Source organism: Canis lupus, chromosome 10, assembly GCF_003254725.2.
Source record: "Canis lupus dingo isolate Sandy chromosome 10, ASM325472v2, whole genome shotgun sequence".
NCBI lineage: Eukaryota > Metazoa > Chordata > Mammalia > Carnivora > Canidae > Canis > Canis lupus.
In genome coordinates this window covers 44102918-44116243 of record NC_064252.1, presented here as the reverse complement: position 1 = coordinate 44116243, position 13326 = coordinate 44102918, and the positions used below count along the sequence as shown (strand labels likewise).

Here is a 13326-nt window from a genome sequence, read left to right as displayed (position 1 = left end):
AGTATAAAACTCTTGTGTAGTATTCCTTGTTAGTAAATGCATCTGATTTTTGACATTCCAAAATCTTTTTTCATTCTATTTTCTATAGAAATATCCAGTGTTAAGTGGTAGAAATGAAAATAAAGAACTTTTACAAAAATGGTTTTTAGATGGAAAATGTTTTGTAAATTACTTCATATTTTTTTATACTTCATAATTTTGATGAAAGTCTTATCTTACTCATTTGAATGTCAGCTTTACTGTACATGAAAGTTGGCATTTCAAAGAGCTGCTGTCATGTGTGTTTTTGTTTGGTTCTTTGAAAGCTGAAGTATCTAGGTAAATGCTACAAGAGAAATACATTGTGATGCAAGGACATGGTTCTCATGCCTAATGAGTGGTATCTTAGGAAGGTAGGAAATACCATTGGACATCTTAGGCTGAAGATGAAATCAACCCTCTCAATTGAAAGGTTTTATCGGGTTTGTACACTGGATGGATAAAGTTTAAAAATAAATTGCTTTAAGATATTTTATAGTTTTGAAGTTCTCATGAAATTGTTTGAATGCAAAAATATATCACCTTTTATGTAAACCCCCATGTAAGCTAGAGTGAGTACTGTATGTATACTGAATTGAATATAAGATCAATTTCTTGTATTCTATTAAATAAGCAACGTATAAAAGTGTTCAGAGTTTCGGAGCCAAAATTTTACATTATTTCTACTCATATTTGACAGTGTTGCCCTGAAATTTATTTAAACAGGTTTTTCTTTGTCCAGAGGTACTGTGATGGGAATTAAATTGAAAAGTTTATAAGTGAAAAGCAATAATTATGTGTAGTTAAATAAACGAAGAACTTGGATGAAGGTTGTGGCATCCCCTTGCTAAGACCAACATAGTTTAAAGAACAGTAATGATAGGGTTTGAAATAATAATTTTGTGATTTTTTTTTTTTCATTCCTAGAAACGGCGACTTGAACATAGTAAAAATGTAAATACAGAAAAGCTAAGAGCTCCTGTTATTTGTGTACTTGGACATGTGGACACAGGGAAGACAAAGATTCTAGATAAAGTAAGAAAGTATTGTTAGCCTCGATATAACTTTTTAAGTTAAGTGAATTATACCTTGTAAAAAACTAATAGAAACCAAAGCACATACAGGTAGTTCTTTTACATTAAATAGGTTGCTACTTTCTTAATGCTTTTGCTGCTTTTTATATTTTGAAATACAATTCTCAATCTGCTGTCTTATCCTAGCTTCGTCACACACATGTACAAGATGGTGAAGCAGGTGGCATTACTCAACAAATTGGGGCCACCAATGTTCCCCTTGAAGCTATTAATGAACAGACTAAGATGATTAAAAATGTAAGTATACTCTAACAGAAATTAAGGAATAAATTATTTCAGATGTAGAAAAGAAAGAATATTATAAAGATCCATATGTTTCCTATTCATAATTAACACTTGTGCCACTTTGTTGGATTTTCCTTTAGGTTTTTTTTTTTTTAACAAAAAACATTAGATGTTATAGGAGCCCTCACTTTTCATTTCCTTTCCTCTTGCTCCCAAAGGCAATTGCTATTTTGAAGTTAGAGTATATTGTACCCCTGCATGTTTTAACGCTTTTACTGTAGATTTCCATGTTGAAAAACTTTTCTTCCTCCACCCTTTTTTCTTCTATCAAATTGATTGTATTTTCTTTATCTCTCTAATGTTTTCTACTTTGAAGATACTCAGTTTAAATATCCAAAATATAACACAATAAAGAAAATCCTATAAGCTTAAGGTAAAGCTTAATGAATCATAAAGCAAACACTTTTATGGTCACCTATGTTAGGAGATAGAACCTTGGCCTTTACCTCAGAAGACCTCTATTACGTCCCTTTCCAATCAAAACACTCTTCTTCTACTTAGGAGGAGCTTTTAAAGTATCTCTACCTTTTAATGTGTTAGAGGTTGCAAGCCCATCATCCATATTTATTTATTGAATTATATCTACAGAGAAACTACTTAGTCTATTGTTTGGTTATTCAGGACAGTATGTATAGTGAAGGTAGAATAAATGCCTGATCCTCTACTTTTATTTACCAGCTTTAAAATAAAGAATGGTTTGGTTTTGTCTTATTATAAGCTCCTGGGTTTAAACATACTTACTGTTTTAATTCACTTATTCATCTGGTGAGATAGTCTCCTCTTTGTCCAGGGATTGACTCCTGAGTCTTTTTTGATTCAGTTTTAGTAGTCTTTGGCTGCATCCATGCTGTTTGATAGAGCAGGATATTTTAGGCTCATCTTCTACACACCTTGCCTCTAGGCTTGGAACTGAGCCTTGTAAAACTTCCCTAGTTCCATTATCACAGAGCAGGTGAAATAAGCAAATTTGGAACTGAGAAGTAACAAAACAGTTAACTGACACCCAGAGCATAAATTATTACATACTGATGCCTCCCTCTTCTTTCTTTGTTTTTAATTATTATAAGAGAAAGGGTCTACAAGTTTGTCTCTAGTTTGTGGAGGGTTTTGTTTTTTTGTTTGAGATTTATGTTTTATGAAGCTTGTTTTCTGGTAGATTCCTATGGAAAGAAGAAGAGGAATAATATTCTTTGAGTTTTTGAATATCCCATAGTTACTTTGTGGCTTTCTTCCTGGAAAGTCAGTTGGCTACATAGAAAATCCTTATTCACGTTTTCTTTCCTTAAATGTCTCAACTGTTACTCTAGTTTCTTCTCACATAAAATATTGCCTTTCAAGTTTGATCTTAAGTTGGTTTTCATCTTTTAGAAGTAGTGTGGTCTTTCTGCATCTTGGCTTTGATTGTTTTGGATTATTTTTCCAATTATATGGAAATTTTCCAGTTCCATTTCAGTATGTTAAAAAATCTTTATTTTAGGACAGTTTTCTTGAATTAGTTTTTCAAATTCATAATTTAAAATTTATCTTCTAAATTTATAATTTATCTGGTATTTCTATGAGTTAGTCATTGGGGATTTTATATCAGCTTTTTCTGCCGCTTGCCAGAATTTGAAATCTGGTGTTACTTTAGGTTTGTATTAAAGTTTTCAGGATAACTTTTATATGAGAATTATATTGTTTGTATTCCAGACACTGAAGTGGAAGTAATTACAGTGATCAGTGAATTCATTGATTTAAGATCACCAGAATACAAATATGAGATGTTTTACATTTGAATCATTTTGACCTAGATCAGGAGATAAGATTTTGAAAAAACATTTGAAGATTGAGAAAAAGTATAGATAAGCAAGTAAAAAAAATGTGTGTAAGAATTTTGTTGGTCAGTAGAGAAAGAGAAAGAGAAAGTCCTTATTGGGCATGTTATAATTTTTTTTCCATTCATTAAAGAACTTTGTCCAGAAAATCAAATGCTTATGATGTTATTTAAATAAAGCAGTCTTTCTTTAATATTTTAGGTTGATGTAGCAAATTTTCTTTAAAACATACTTTGAGGGATCCCTGGGTGGCCCAGCGGTTTGGCGCCTGCCTTTGGCCCAGGGCACGATCCTGGAGACCCAGGATCGAATCCCACATCGGGCTCCCGGTGCATGGAGCCTGCTTCTCCCTCTGCCTGTGTCTCTGTCTCTCTCTCTGTCTCTCTCTCTCTCTCTCTCTGTGACTATCATAAATAAATAAAAATTTAAAAAAAAAATAAAAAAAAAATAAAACATACTTTGAGATACTTTTCAAAGTTAGAATTGCTTTAAAGTTGGACCAGATATATTTTTCAGGTAGTCAGAATTTCTTCTTGCTTGTCACCTTTTTTTTTTTTAAGATTTTATTTATTTATTGGAGAAAGAGAGAGAGAGAAAGAAACACAGGCAGAGGGAGAAGCAGGCTCCATGCAGGGAGCCTGACGTTGGACTCGATCCCGGGTCTCCAGGATCATGCCCTGGGCTGAAGGTGGCGCTAAACTGCTAAGCCACCGGGGCTGCACGCCTGTCACCTTTATATAGATAAGCCACTCCTGCATGGCTGCTGTCATTTGTTACTTATTGATAATCTGCTCAAAATTGGAATACACCATGGTTTTATGACCTTAACAAAGAGAATGTTTTCTCATTTCATATTTTCCCCCTGCAAACTCCTTTTGATTAATGAAAATACTGTTGTGCTTTGCTGGTTGATTCACTGACTGTTAAAACCATTTATTTAGAGAAGGAAGTGGTGATGTTTTTCAGTTTCCATGGCAGAATAATTGTTTTTATAACCATTATTGCCATTGTTTTGACTTCCTTAATTAAGCTCTCCACTTTTCCCCATCTTTCCTAGTTTGATAGAGAGAACGTACGAATTCCAGGAATGCTCATTATTGATACTCCTGGGCATGAGTCTTTCAGGTAAGAGCAACTTGGGTTATTTGTTGTCAAGCAGACTGCTAAAAACCATTAAGTCTTAAAGTTTAGTGAGTGAGAAAGTCTGATTAGTTAATTTTAGGGTAGTATTTTAAAATCTGTAGTCCCTAAACTACCAATCATTATATGTGCCTTACTGAATAAGTAGTAACTTATTTGGATACTTGTTTTTTAGGGATATCTTTTCTCTTTTGAAAGACTAAGTCCTAATAAATACTTGGTCTGTCTTCTGTGAAATCCATTATATGTGGAACTTATTCTGTTGTCTCTTGGCTATATTCCTTAGCACAAAAAACTTGGCCAGTACAATTTGCAGAAATAGTGGAGTAACTTCTGGAACTAACTTATTCCAGCTGATGTCAGTTCACTGTCTGATAAGCATTTGACAAGTTAAGGACTAACAGCATTTAAATTTTAATGCATGCACTTCATTTTGCTTTTTTGATTCAGATTTTACAAAAAATTAATTACTTGTTTCTTTAGGTAAAAATAATTTCAAGATTTTCTATTTATGCATTTTTTTCCCTCTTTTCAACAGTAATCTGAGAAACAGAGGAAGCTCTCTTTGTGATATTGCTATTTTAGTTGTTGACATTATGCATGGTTTGGAGCCTCAGACAATTGAATCTATTAATCTTCTGAAATCTAAAAAATGCCCCTTCATTGTTGCACTCAATAAGGTAAGCCCCCCTGAAGAATTAAATGTGAATACATGCTTCTTAAATTTTTGTGATTAAACAAATGTGTCATAGTATAACTTTTTTTTTTTTTAATTTTTATTTATTTATGATAGTCACAGAGAGAGAAAGAGAGAGAGGCAGAGACATAGGAAGAGGGAGAAGCAGGCTCCATGCACCGGGAGCCCAATGTGGGATTCGATCCCGGGTCTCCAGGATCGCACCCTGGGCCAAAGGCAGGCGCCAAACCGCTGCGCCACCCAAGGATCCCATAGTATAACTTTCATATAAGAATATGTACTCAGGCTAAGTTCAATGTATTTTAACTAATTTATACATACATATAACCACCACCATCAGAATATAGATCATCTCCATATTCCCAGAATGTTCATTCATGTTCCTTATTAGTAAGCCTACCCCCTTTTCAACTCCAAGAACTGATCTATTACTATAGACTAATTTTGTCTGTTTTATATTTTCATAATAATGAAATTATGTAGCGTGTACTCTTTTGGGTCTGGCATTTTCTTCTACTCTTGTTATATTTATCCATGTTGCATATACTATTGGTGGTTCCTTTTCACTGATGAGTGATAGTTCATCATCTTGATTAATACTACACTTCATTTACACACTGAAGAATATTTGGGTTGATTCTACTTTAGGTTATTAACAAAGCAGCTATCAACATTCCTACACATCTTTGGGTTGAAATTTCTTACTTACTTTGAGTAAATATTTAAAAAGAAAGTTGGTGGTTCAAGTAAGTTGTATATGTTCCATTTAATGAGAAAATGACATTTTCTCAAAGAGTTTATACGATTTTATATTTTAAGATTTCAATTCTGCACATTCTTGGCAACATCTGTTTTACATACAGCAAGTGTAATAAGTGTGTAATACTAAATTTTATTGTGGTTTAATTTGCATTTCTTTGATGCCTAATGGCCTCAAAAATCTTTTCATGCATTTACCACTTTTTGTGAAGTAACTATTTTAAAATCTTTGCTCATTTTTTTTACTGGATTGTTGTCTTACTATTGAATTTAAGAGTTCTTTATTGTTGATATAAGTCCTTTGTCAGTGGTTTGTATTGTGGGTACATACTTGTAGTCAAGAACTTGGTTTTTCATTTTCTTAGTGATGTGTTTTGAAAAGCACAGATTTCTAATTTTGGTGAAGTCCAGTGTATGAGAAATTTTTTTTTATAATTTGTGTTTTTTAGATTCTCTGTAAGTAATCTTTAACCACCCCAATTTATGAAAAAATTTTCAGTGTTTCTAGATATTTAACAATTAAGTCTGTGGTATTTTCAGTTAATTTTTGTTCATGGTAGAAATGTGATAACCAACACTTCGTTCTGTTTATGAACTGTTTCTACTTGTTTGCTTGTTTTAGTTTTGTTTTCTTTTTAATTCCACATTATTAGTGAAATCATATAGTATTTGTCTTTCTCTATCAGGCTAATTTCACTTAGCATAATATCCTCTGGGTCTATCAATATTGTAAATGACAAGCTCTCATTCATTTTTATGGCTGAGTGTGTGTGTGTGTGTGTGTACACACATATGTACCACATCTTTATCCATTTAACTATCAGTGATCACTTAGGTTGCTTCCATATCTTGGCTGTTGTAAATAATGATGCAATAAACATAGGGGTGCATCTTCTTTTTTAATTAATGTTTTCATTTTCTTTAGATAAATATCTAGTAGTGGGATTACTCGATCATGATGGTATTTCTATTTTTAATATTTTGAGGAGTCTCCATACTGTTTTTTCACATTGATTGGTTGCACCAATTTACATTCCCACCAATAGTGCACCAGAGTTCCCTTTTCTGCACATCCTCACCAACACTTGTTATTTATTGTCTTTTTTAAACTAGCCACTCTGACTTTATAATAAGGTGACGTTTCATTGTGGTTTTATTTCCCTGATGATTAGTGACATTGAGCATCTTTTCATGTGTCCGTTAGCCATCTCTATGTCTTTGGAGAAATGTCTAGGTTCTCTGCCCATTGTTTTATTTGGATCATTTGTGTTTTGAGATGTTGCTGTGTATATGTTCTTTATATATGTCTGATATTAACTCTTTATTGGATATATCCTTTGCAAATATCTTCTGTCATTCAGTAGATTATGTTTTTGGTTTGTTGATGGGTTTCCATCACTTTACAAAACGTTTTTATTTCGGTGTAGTCCCAATGGTTTATTTCTGTTTACCTTGCCTTTGGAGACACTTGGGTGTCTGACTTTTGGTTTCAGCCTAGGTTGTGATTTCAGGGTTGTGAAATTGAGCCCCACATCAGGCTCTGTGCCCCTCTGCCCCTCCTGCTCATTTATTAATAAATGAATCTTAAAAACAAAAAAAGGAAACGAAAAATATTGATATAGTCAACGTCAGAGAAATTACTGTGTTCTTTTCTAGGAGTTTTATGGTTTCAGGTCTTACATTTAGGTCTTTATTGCATTTTGAGTTTATTTTGTGTATGATGTTAGAAAGTGGTTCAGTTTTACTCTTTTACATGTAGTTGTCCAGATTTCCTAGCATCATTTATTTAAGAGACTGTCTTTTCCCCATTGTATATTCCTTTCTCCTTTGTAATAGATAGACCCTATAAGCATTGGTTTATTTCTGGGCTCTCCGTTCCGTTGAATTGTGTCTGTTTTTTGTGCCAGTATCACTGTTTTCATTGCTGTAGTTTTGTAACATTGCTTGAAATCCAAGATTGTGCTAACTCCAGCTTTGTTTGTTTGTTTGTTTGTTTTCCAAGAATGCTTTAGCTATTTGGAGCCTTTCTGATTCTGTATACATTTTTAGTATTATTGGTTGCAGTTCTGTGAAAATGGCTATTGGTACTTTGATAGGGATTGCATTGAATCTGTAAATTGCTTTGGGTAGAATGAACATTATAACAGTATTCTTCCATCCATGAGTGTGGTATATCTTTCCATTTGTTTGTGTCATTTTCCCTTTATAAGTGTCCTAGAGTTTTCAGAGTACCAGTTTTTCACCTTCTGGGTTAAATTTGTTCCTAGATACTTTATTCTTTCTGGTACAACTGTAAATGGGATGATTTTCTTGCCTTTCTCCTACTTGATTATTAGTGTATAGAAATGTAAGAGATTTTTGTATGTTAATTTTGTATTCCCCAACTTTACTGAATTCATGCATTCTAATAATTTGTTTTAGCAGAATCTCTGTATATTATCCTGTCGTGCACTAACAGTGATGGTTTTATCCCTTTCTTACCAACTTGGGTGCCTTTTATTTCTTGTGTGTCTGCTACTATTGGGACTTCCTGTGTTATATTGAATAAAAGTGGCAAGAATGGACATTCTTGCTCTGTTCCTGATCTTAGAGGAAAAGCTTTCAGTTTTTCACCATTGAATATGATGTTAGCTGTGGGTTTGTTATATATGGCCTTTATCATGTTGAGGTATGTTCCCTCTAAACCCACTTTGTTGAGTTTTTATCATGAACAGATGTTGGTGTTTGTCAGATGTATTTTCTGAACCTGTTGAGATGATTTTATGATTTTTGTCCTTTATTTTGTTCATGTGGTATATCACCTTGACTGATTTTGGATATTGAACCATCTTTGCATCCCCAGAATAAATCCCACTTGATTGTGGTGAATGATCATTTTCAGTGTATTGTTGAATTTGGCTTGCTAATATCTTGTTGAGGACTTTTGCATCTGTGTTCATCAGAGGCATTAGCCTGCAGTTTTCTTTTCTTTTCTTTCTTTCTTTTTTTTTTTTTTTTTTTTTCTGGTAGTGTCTTTGTCTTGTTTTGGAATTGGGTTAATACTGGCATCATGGAATGTATTTGGAAATTATCCTTCCTTATCTGTTTTTGGAATAGTACAAGAGGAAAATTGGTATTAACTATTCTTTAAATGTTAGGTAGAGGGATCTCTTGGTAGCTTAGCGGTTTAGCACCTGCGTTTGGCCCAGGGCGTGATCCTGGAGACCCGGGATCGAGTCCCACATCGGGCTCCCTGCATGGAGCTGCTTCACCCTCTGCCTGTGTCTCTGCCTCTCTCTGTGTGTCTCTCATGAATAAATAAATAAATAAAATCTTTTAAGAATAAAATAAATAAATGTTAGGTAGAATTCACCTGTGAAGCCATTTGGTTTCAGAAGTCCTGGACTTTTGTTTGTTGGGATCATTTTGATTATTGGTTCAATTTTGTTACTGGTAACTGGTCTGTTTGGGTTTTGTTTTATTGATTTTCTGGTTTATTCATTTCTTCTAAGTTGTTAAAGTTGTTGGCATATAATTTTTTTTGAAGATTTGAGAGAGAGAGAGAGAGAGAGAGAGCACCAGCAGGGGGAGGGGCAGAGGGAGAAGTAGACTCTCCACTAAGCAGGGGCCTTGATCCCAGGATTCGGGGATCATGACCTGAGCTGAAGGCAGATGCTTAATGGACTAAGTCATCCAGTTGCTCCTGCATATCATTTTTATGTAACAGATTCATGGTCCTTTGTATTTCTGTGGTGTCAGTTACTTGTTTCTGATTTTGAGTCCTCTTTTTTTCTCAAAGAGTCTAAAGGTTTATTAATTTTTGTTTCTTTGCAAAAAACTGTCTCTTGGTTCCACTGATCTATTGTTTTTATAGTCTCTTTCATTTATTTCTTCTCTGATGTGTATTATTCTCTTCCTTTTACTAACTTTAGGCTTTTTTGTTGTTGTTGTTTTCCCCCAGTCCCTTTAAGTATAAGGTTAGATTGTTTATTTGAGATTTTTCTTTCTTGAGATAAGCCTGAATTGCTATGAGTTTTTTCTTATAACTGTTTTCACTGTATCACAAAGATTTTGGATTGTTGTATTTTCATTTTTATTTGTCTCAAGGTGTTTTTTTAAATTTCCTCTTTGAATACTTCATTGACCCACTGGTTGTTCAGTACCATGTTGTTTAGCCCTCACGTTTTTTCCGGTTTTTCTCTTGTCATTTATTTATTTTTTATTCTGTTTTGGTTGGAAAGGATTGATGTGATTTCATTCTTAAGTTTATTGAAACTTGTTTTGTGACCTAATGATCTTTCCTGAAGAATGTTCATGTGCGCTTGAAAAGAATGTATTCTTTTGTTTCACGGCATGTACTGTTAAGTCCATTTGGTCAGATGTGTCATTCAGTTACACTTTATTTTTATTGATTTTTTTTTTTTTATACCTGGATGATCTATCCATAGAGATAAATGGGGTATTAAAGCCCCTTACTATTCTCGTATTACTTGCAGTTTTTCCCTTTATGTCTGTTAATAATGGCTTTATGTATTTAGGTGCTCTTTTAGGTGCGTAAGTATTTACAGTTGTATCATCTTATTGGATTGATTTCTTTATTATGTAGCGCCGTTCTTTGTCTCTTGTAATAATCTTTGTGTGGTGGTTTTTTTTTTTTTTGTTTTTTTGGTTTTTTTTTTAAAGATTTAGTTATTCATGAGAGACACAGGCAGAGGGAAGAGCAGGTTCCCCACAGGGAGCCCAATGTGATACTCAATCCCAGGTCCCTAGAACCATGTGCTGAGTTTTACAAAGGCAGACACTTAACCGCTGAGCCACCCAGGCACCCCAGTAGTCTTTGTTTTAAAGTCCTTTGTCTGATTTAAGCATTGCTGCCCCGTGTTTTGTTTTGTTGTTGTTGTTGTTGTTTTCATTTCCACTTCCATTCACATTGTATAGCTTTTTCTTTCCCTTCTCTTTCACTCTGCATGTGTTTTTAGGGCTAAAGTGGGTTTCTGGTAAGCAGCAAATAAATGGGTTCTATTTTCTTAACCATTGTGTCACCCTTTGTTTTTTTGAAAGGAGCATTCAGACCATTTACATTTAAAGTAATTATGAATAGGTATGTACTTATTGCCATTTTGTCAATTGTTTTCTGGTTGTTTTTGTAGTTCTCTTTTCCTTTCTTCTCTTGCTCTTTTTTTTTGTGATTAATGATTTTCTTTAGTGTCACAATTGGAGCTCTTTTGTATGTCTATTACGGTTTTGGTTTGTTGTTACCATGAGTTTCATCTATAACATCCAAAGTATATAGTAGTCTATATTAATTTGGTGGTCACACTCATTCGAACATAGTCCAGAAGAACTTCATTTTTATTTTATTGAGAGAGAGACAGAGACAGAGAGAGAGAAGCAGGCTCCATGCTGGCAGCCCGACGTGGGACTCGATCCCGGGTCTCCAGGATCACACCCCGGGCTGAAGGCGGCGCTAAACCACCAAGCCACCGTGGCTGCCCGCCTTTTCTTTTCCACCTACAGAAATCTCTTTGGCATTTCTTGTAAGGCTGGTATAGTGGTGAAGAAGTCCTTTAACTTTTCTTTTGCCTGGAAAACTTTTTTTTTCTTTGTAAGATTTTATTTACTTCGGAGAAAGAGTGCAAGCATGACGGTGGGAGGGGCAGAGGGAGAAGCAAGGAGCCCAACATGGGGCTGGATCCCAGGAACCTGAGATCTTGACCTGAGCCAAAGAGAGATGCTTAACCAGCACTTAACCAGCCTAGCCACCCAGGCACCTCTGTCTGGGAAACTCTGTCCTTCAATTCTGAATGATCTTGCTCTGGGTATAATGTTCTTGGTTGTAGTTCTTTTCTGCTCCTTTGTGGCCTGCAAATTTCTGCTGAAAAATCAGCTGATAGTAGTAGCCTTATAAGATTCTTTTGCATATAACTAGTTGTTTCATTTGTTGCTTTTAAAATTCCTTCTTTTTCATCTTTTATATTTTAACTATGTGTTACAATATGGACCTCCTTGGGGTCATCTTGTTTGGAACTTTGAGTGTTTCCTGGACCTGGATGTTTGTTTCCTTCCAAGGGCTAGGGAAGTTTTCAGGTATTACTTCCTGAAGTAAGTTTTCTGTCCCTTTCTGTCCTCTCCTTATGGGATCTCTATAAAGAGAATGTTTGTTTGCCTGATAGTAGATAGATCTCTCATCTATCCTCATTTTTTAATTCTTTGTTTTTTTCTGTTCAGCTTTGGTGCTTTCCATTTCCCTGTTTTCTAGATCACTAAACAATTCTTATGCATCCTTAAATCTGTTGATTCTCTCTAATGTATTTTTTAAAATATTTATTTATTTAAGAGGGAGAGAGACTGTGCACACAAGCAGGGAGGAGGGGCAGAGGGAGAGGGAAAAGCAGACCCCTTGCTGAGTAGGGAGCCTGATGCAGGACTCAGTCCTAGGGCTCTGGGATCGTGACCTGAGCCAAAGGCATATGGCTAACCAACTGAGCCATCTAGGTGCCCTTCTATTGTATTTTCATTCTAGTTACTATATTTTTCAACTCTGATTTTTTTTAAAAATATTTTCTATGTCTTTTTGAAATTCTGAGTTCATTCATGTTCAGTACGGTTAGCATCTTCATTACCATTAATTGGAACTCTTTATCAGGCATATTGCTCACCTCCATTTCATTTAATTCTTTCTGAGGTTTTTGTCTCGTTCTTTTGTTTTGCATATATTCTTTTGTCATTTTGTTTTGATTTCTTCCTCTGTTTGTATGAATTAGGTGGAACAGCTAACTAGAGGGAATGATCTTGTGTATGGGTTCCTGTGCTTATTGCGTTTGGGTGGCTGGCTAGAACTGTGGTGTTCGTGAGCTGTGGGTCTTGGCACACTCCCATGTTGGGGCTACCCCGGTATGATAATCAGAACTGAAGTGCATTCAAGCTAGGTATTCTTGCAGCTCTCCACCCAGAGGACAGCACAACTGGAGGTGAAATGGGTGAAAGCTAGGGTGTCCCAGGACTATCTTCTCAGAGGGTTCCCTAGCATCACAGAGCTGAAGTGGATGTTAGACACAGGATTCTGGGGCTCTCTGCAGAGAGTACTCTGATGGGACAGCTGAAACTGAGTGGGCACAGGCTGGGACAGTCCTGCACTAACGGCACCCAGGGAGTACAGCTGAACTTGAAGTACATGCAAGCTAGGGGTCTTCCACGGCTCTCCATGTGGGGGCACCCCAGTAGGGTGGCTGAAGCCAAGGTGGGAGTGGGCAAGGGTATTCTTGGGTATTCTGTGCAGGAGGTTCTCTGGCGATTTGTCTGGAGTCTAAGCTGATAACGGGGTGGGAGCATGTTACCGGGTTCTGACATGCTCTATACCAGAGGTGCCCTGGCAAGTTGTCTGGATCTGAGGTGGTGTGGTCTTGGAGTGTTCTAGGGTGTTTTGTTTGTGTCACCTTGACAAGACTGCTGGAGCTGTAGTATGGGCTGGCCAAGCATGTCCTGGTATGCATTGCACTGTAGCTACCTTGATGGGATGGCTTGGGCTAGTGTGGGCTAG

General features: G+C 35.6%; 1 protein-coding gene across 3 annotated transcripts in view; it reads left to right on the top strand.

The window, feature by feature from the left end:
• Positions 1 to 13326, top strand: part of EIF5B (eukaryotic translation initiation factor 5B) — an 85753-nt gene that overhangs the window by 56486 nt on the left and 15941 nt on the right. For all 3 annotated transcript variants that reach the window (XM_025464122.3, XM_025464117.3, XM_049115458.1), the window contains 4 exons: positions 946 to 1053; positions 1239 to 1349; positions 4269 to 4336; positions 4890 to 5031. In XM_025464122.3, coding sequence (XP_025319907.1) covers positions 946 to 1053; positions 1239 to 1349; positions 4269 to 4336; positions 4890 to 5031 — 429 coding nt within the window. The remainder of the gene's footprint in view (positions 1 to 945; positions 1054 to 1238; positions 1350 to 4268; positions 4337 to 4889; positions 5032 to 13326) is intronic.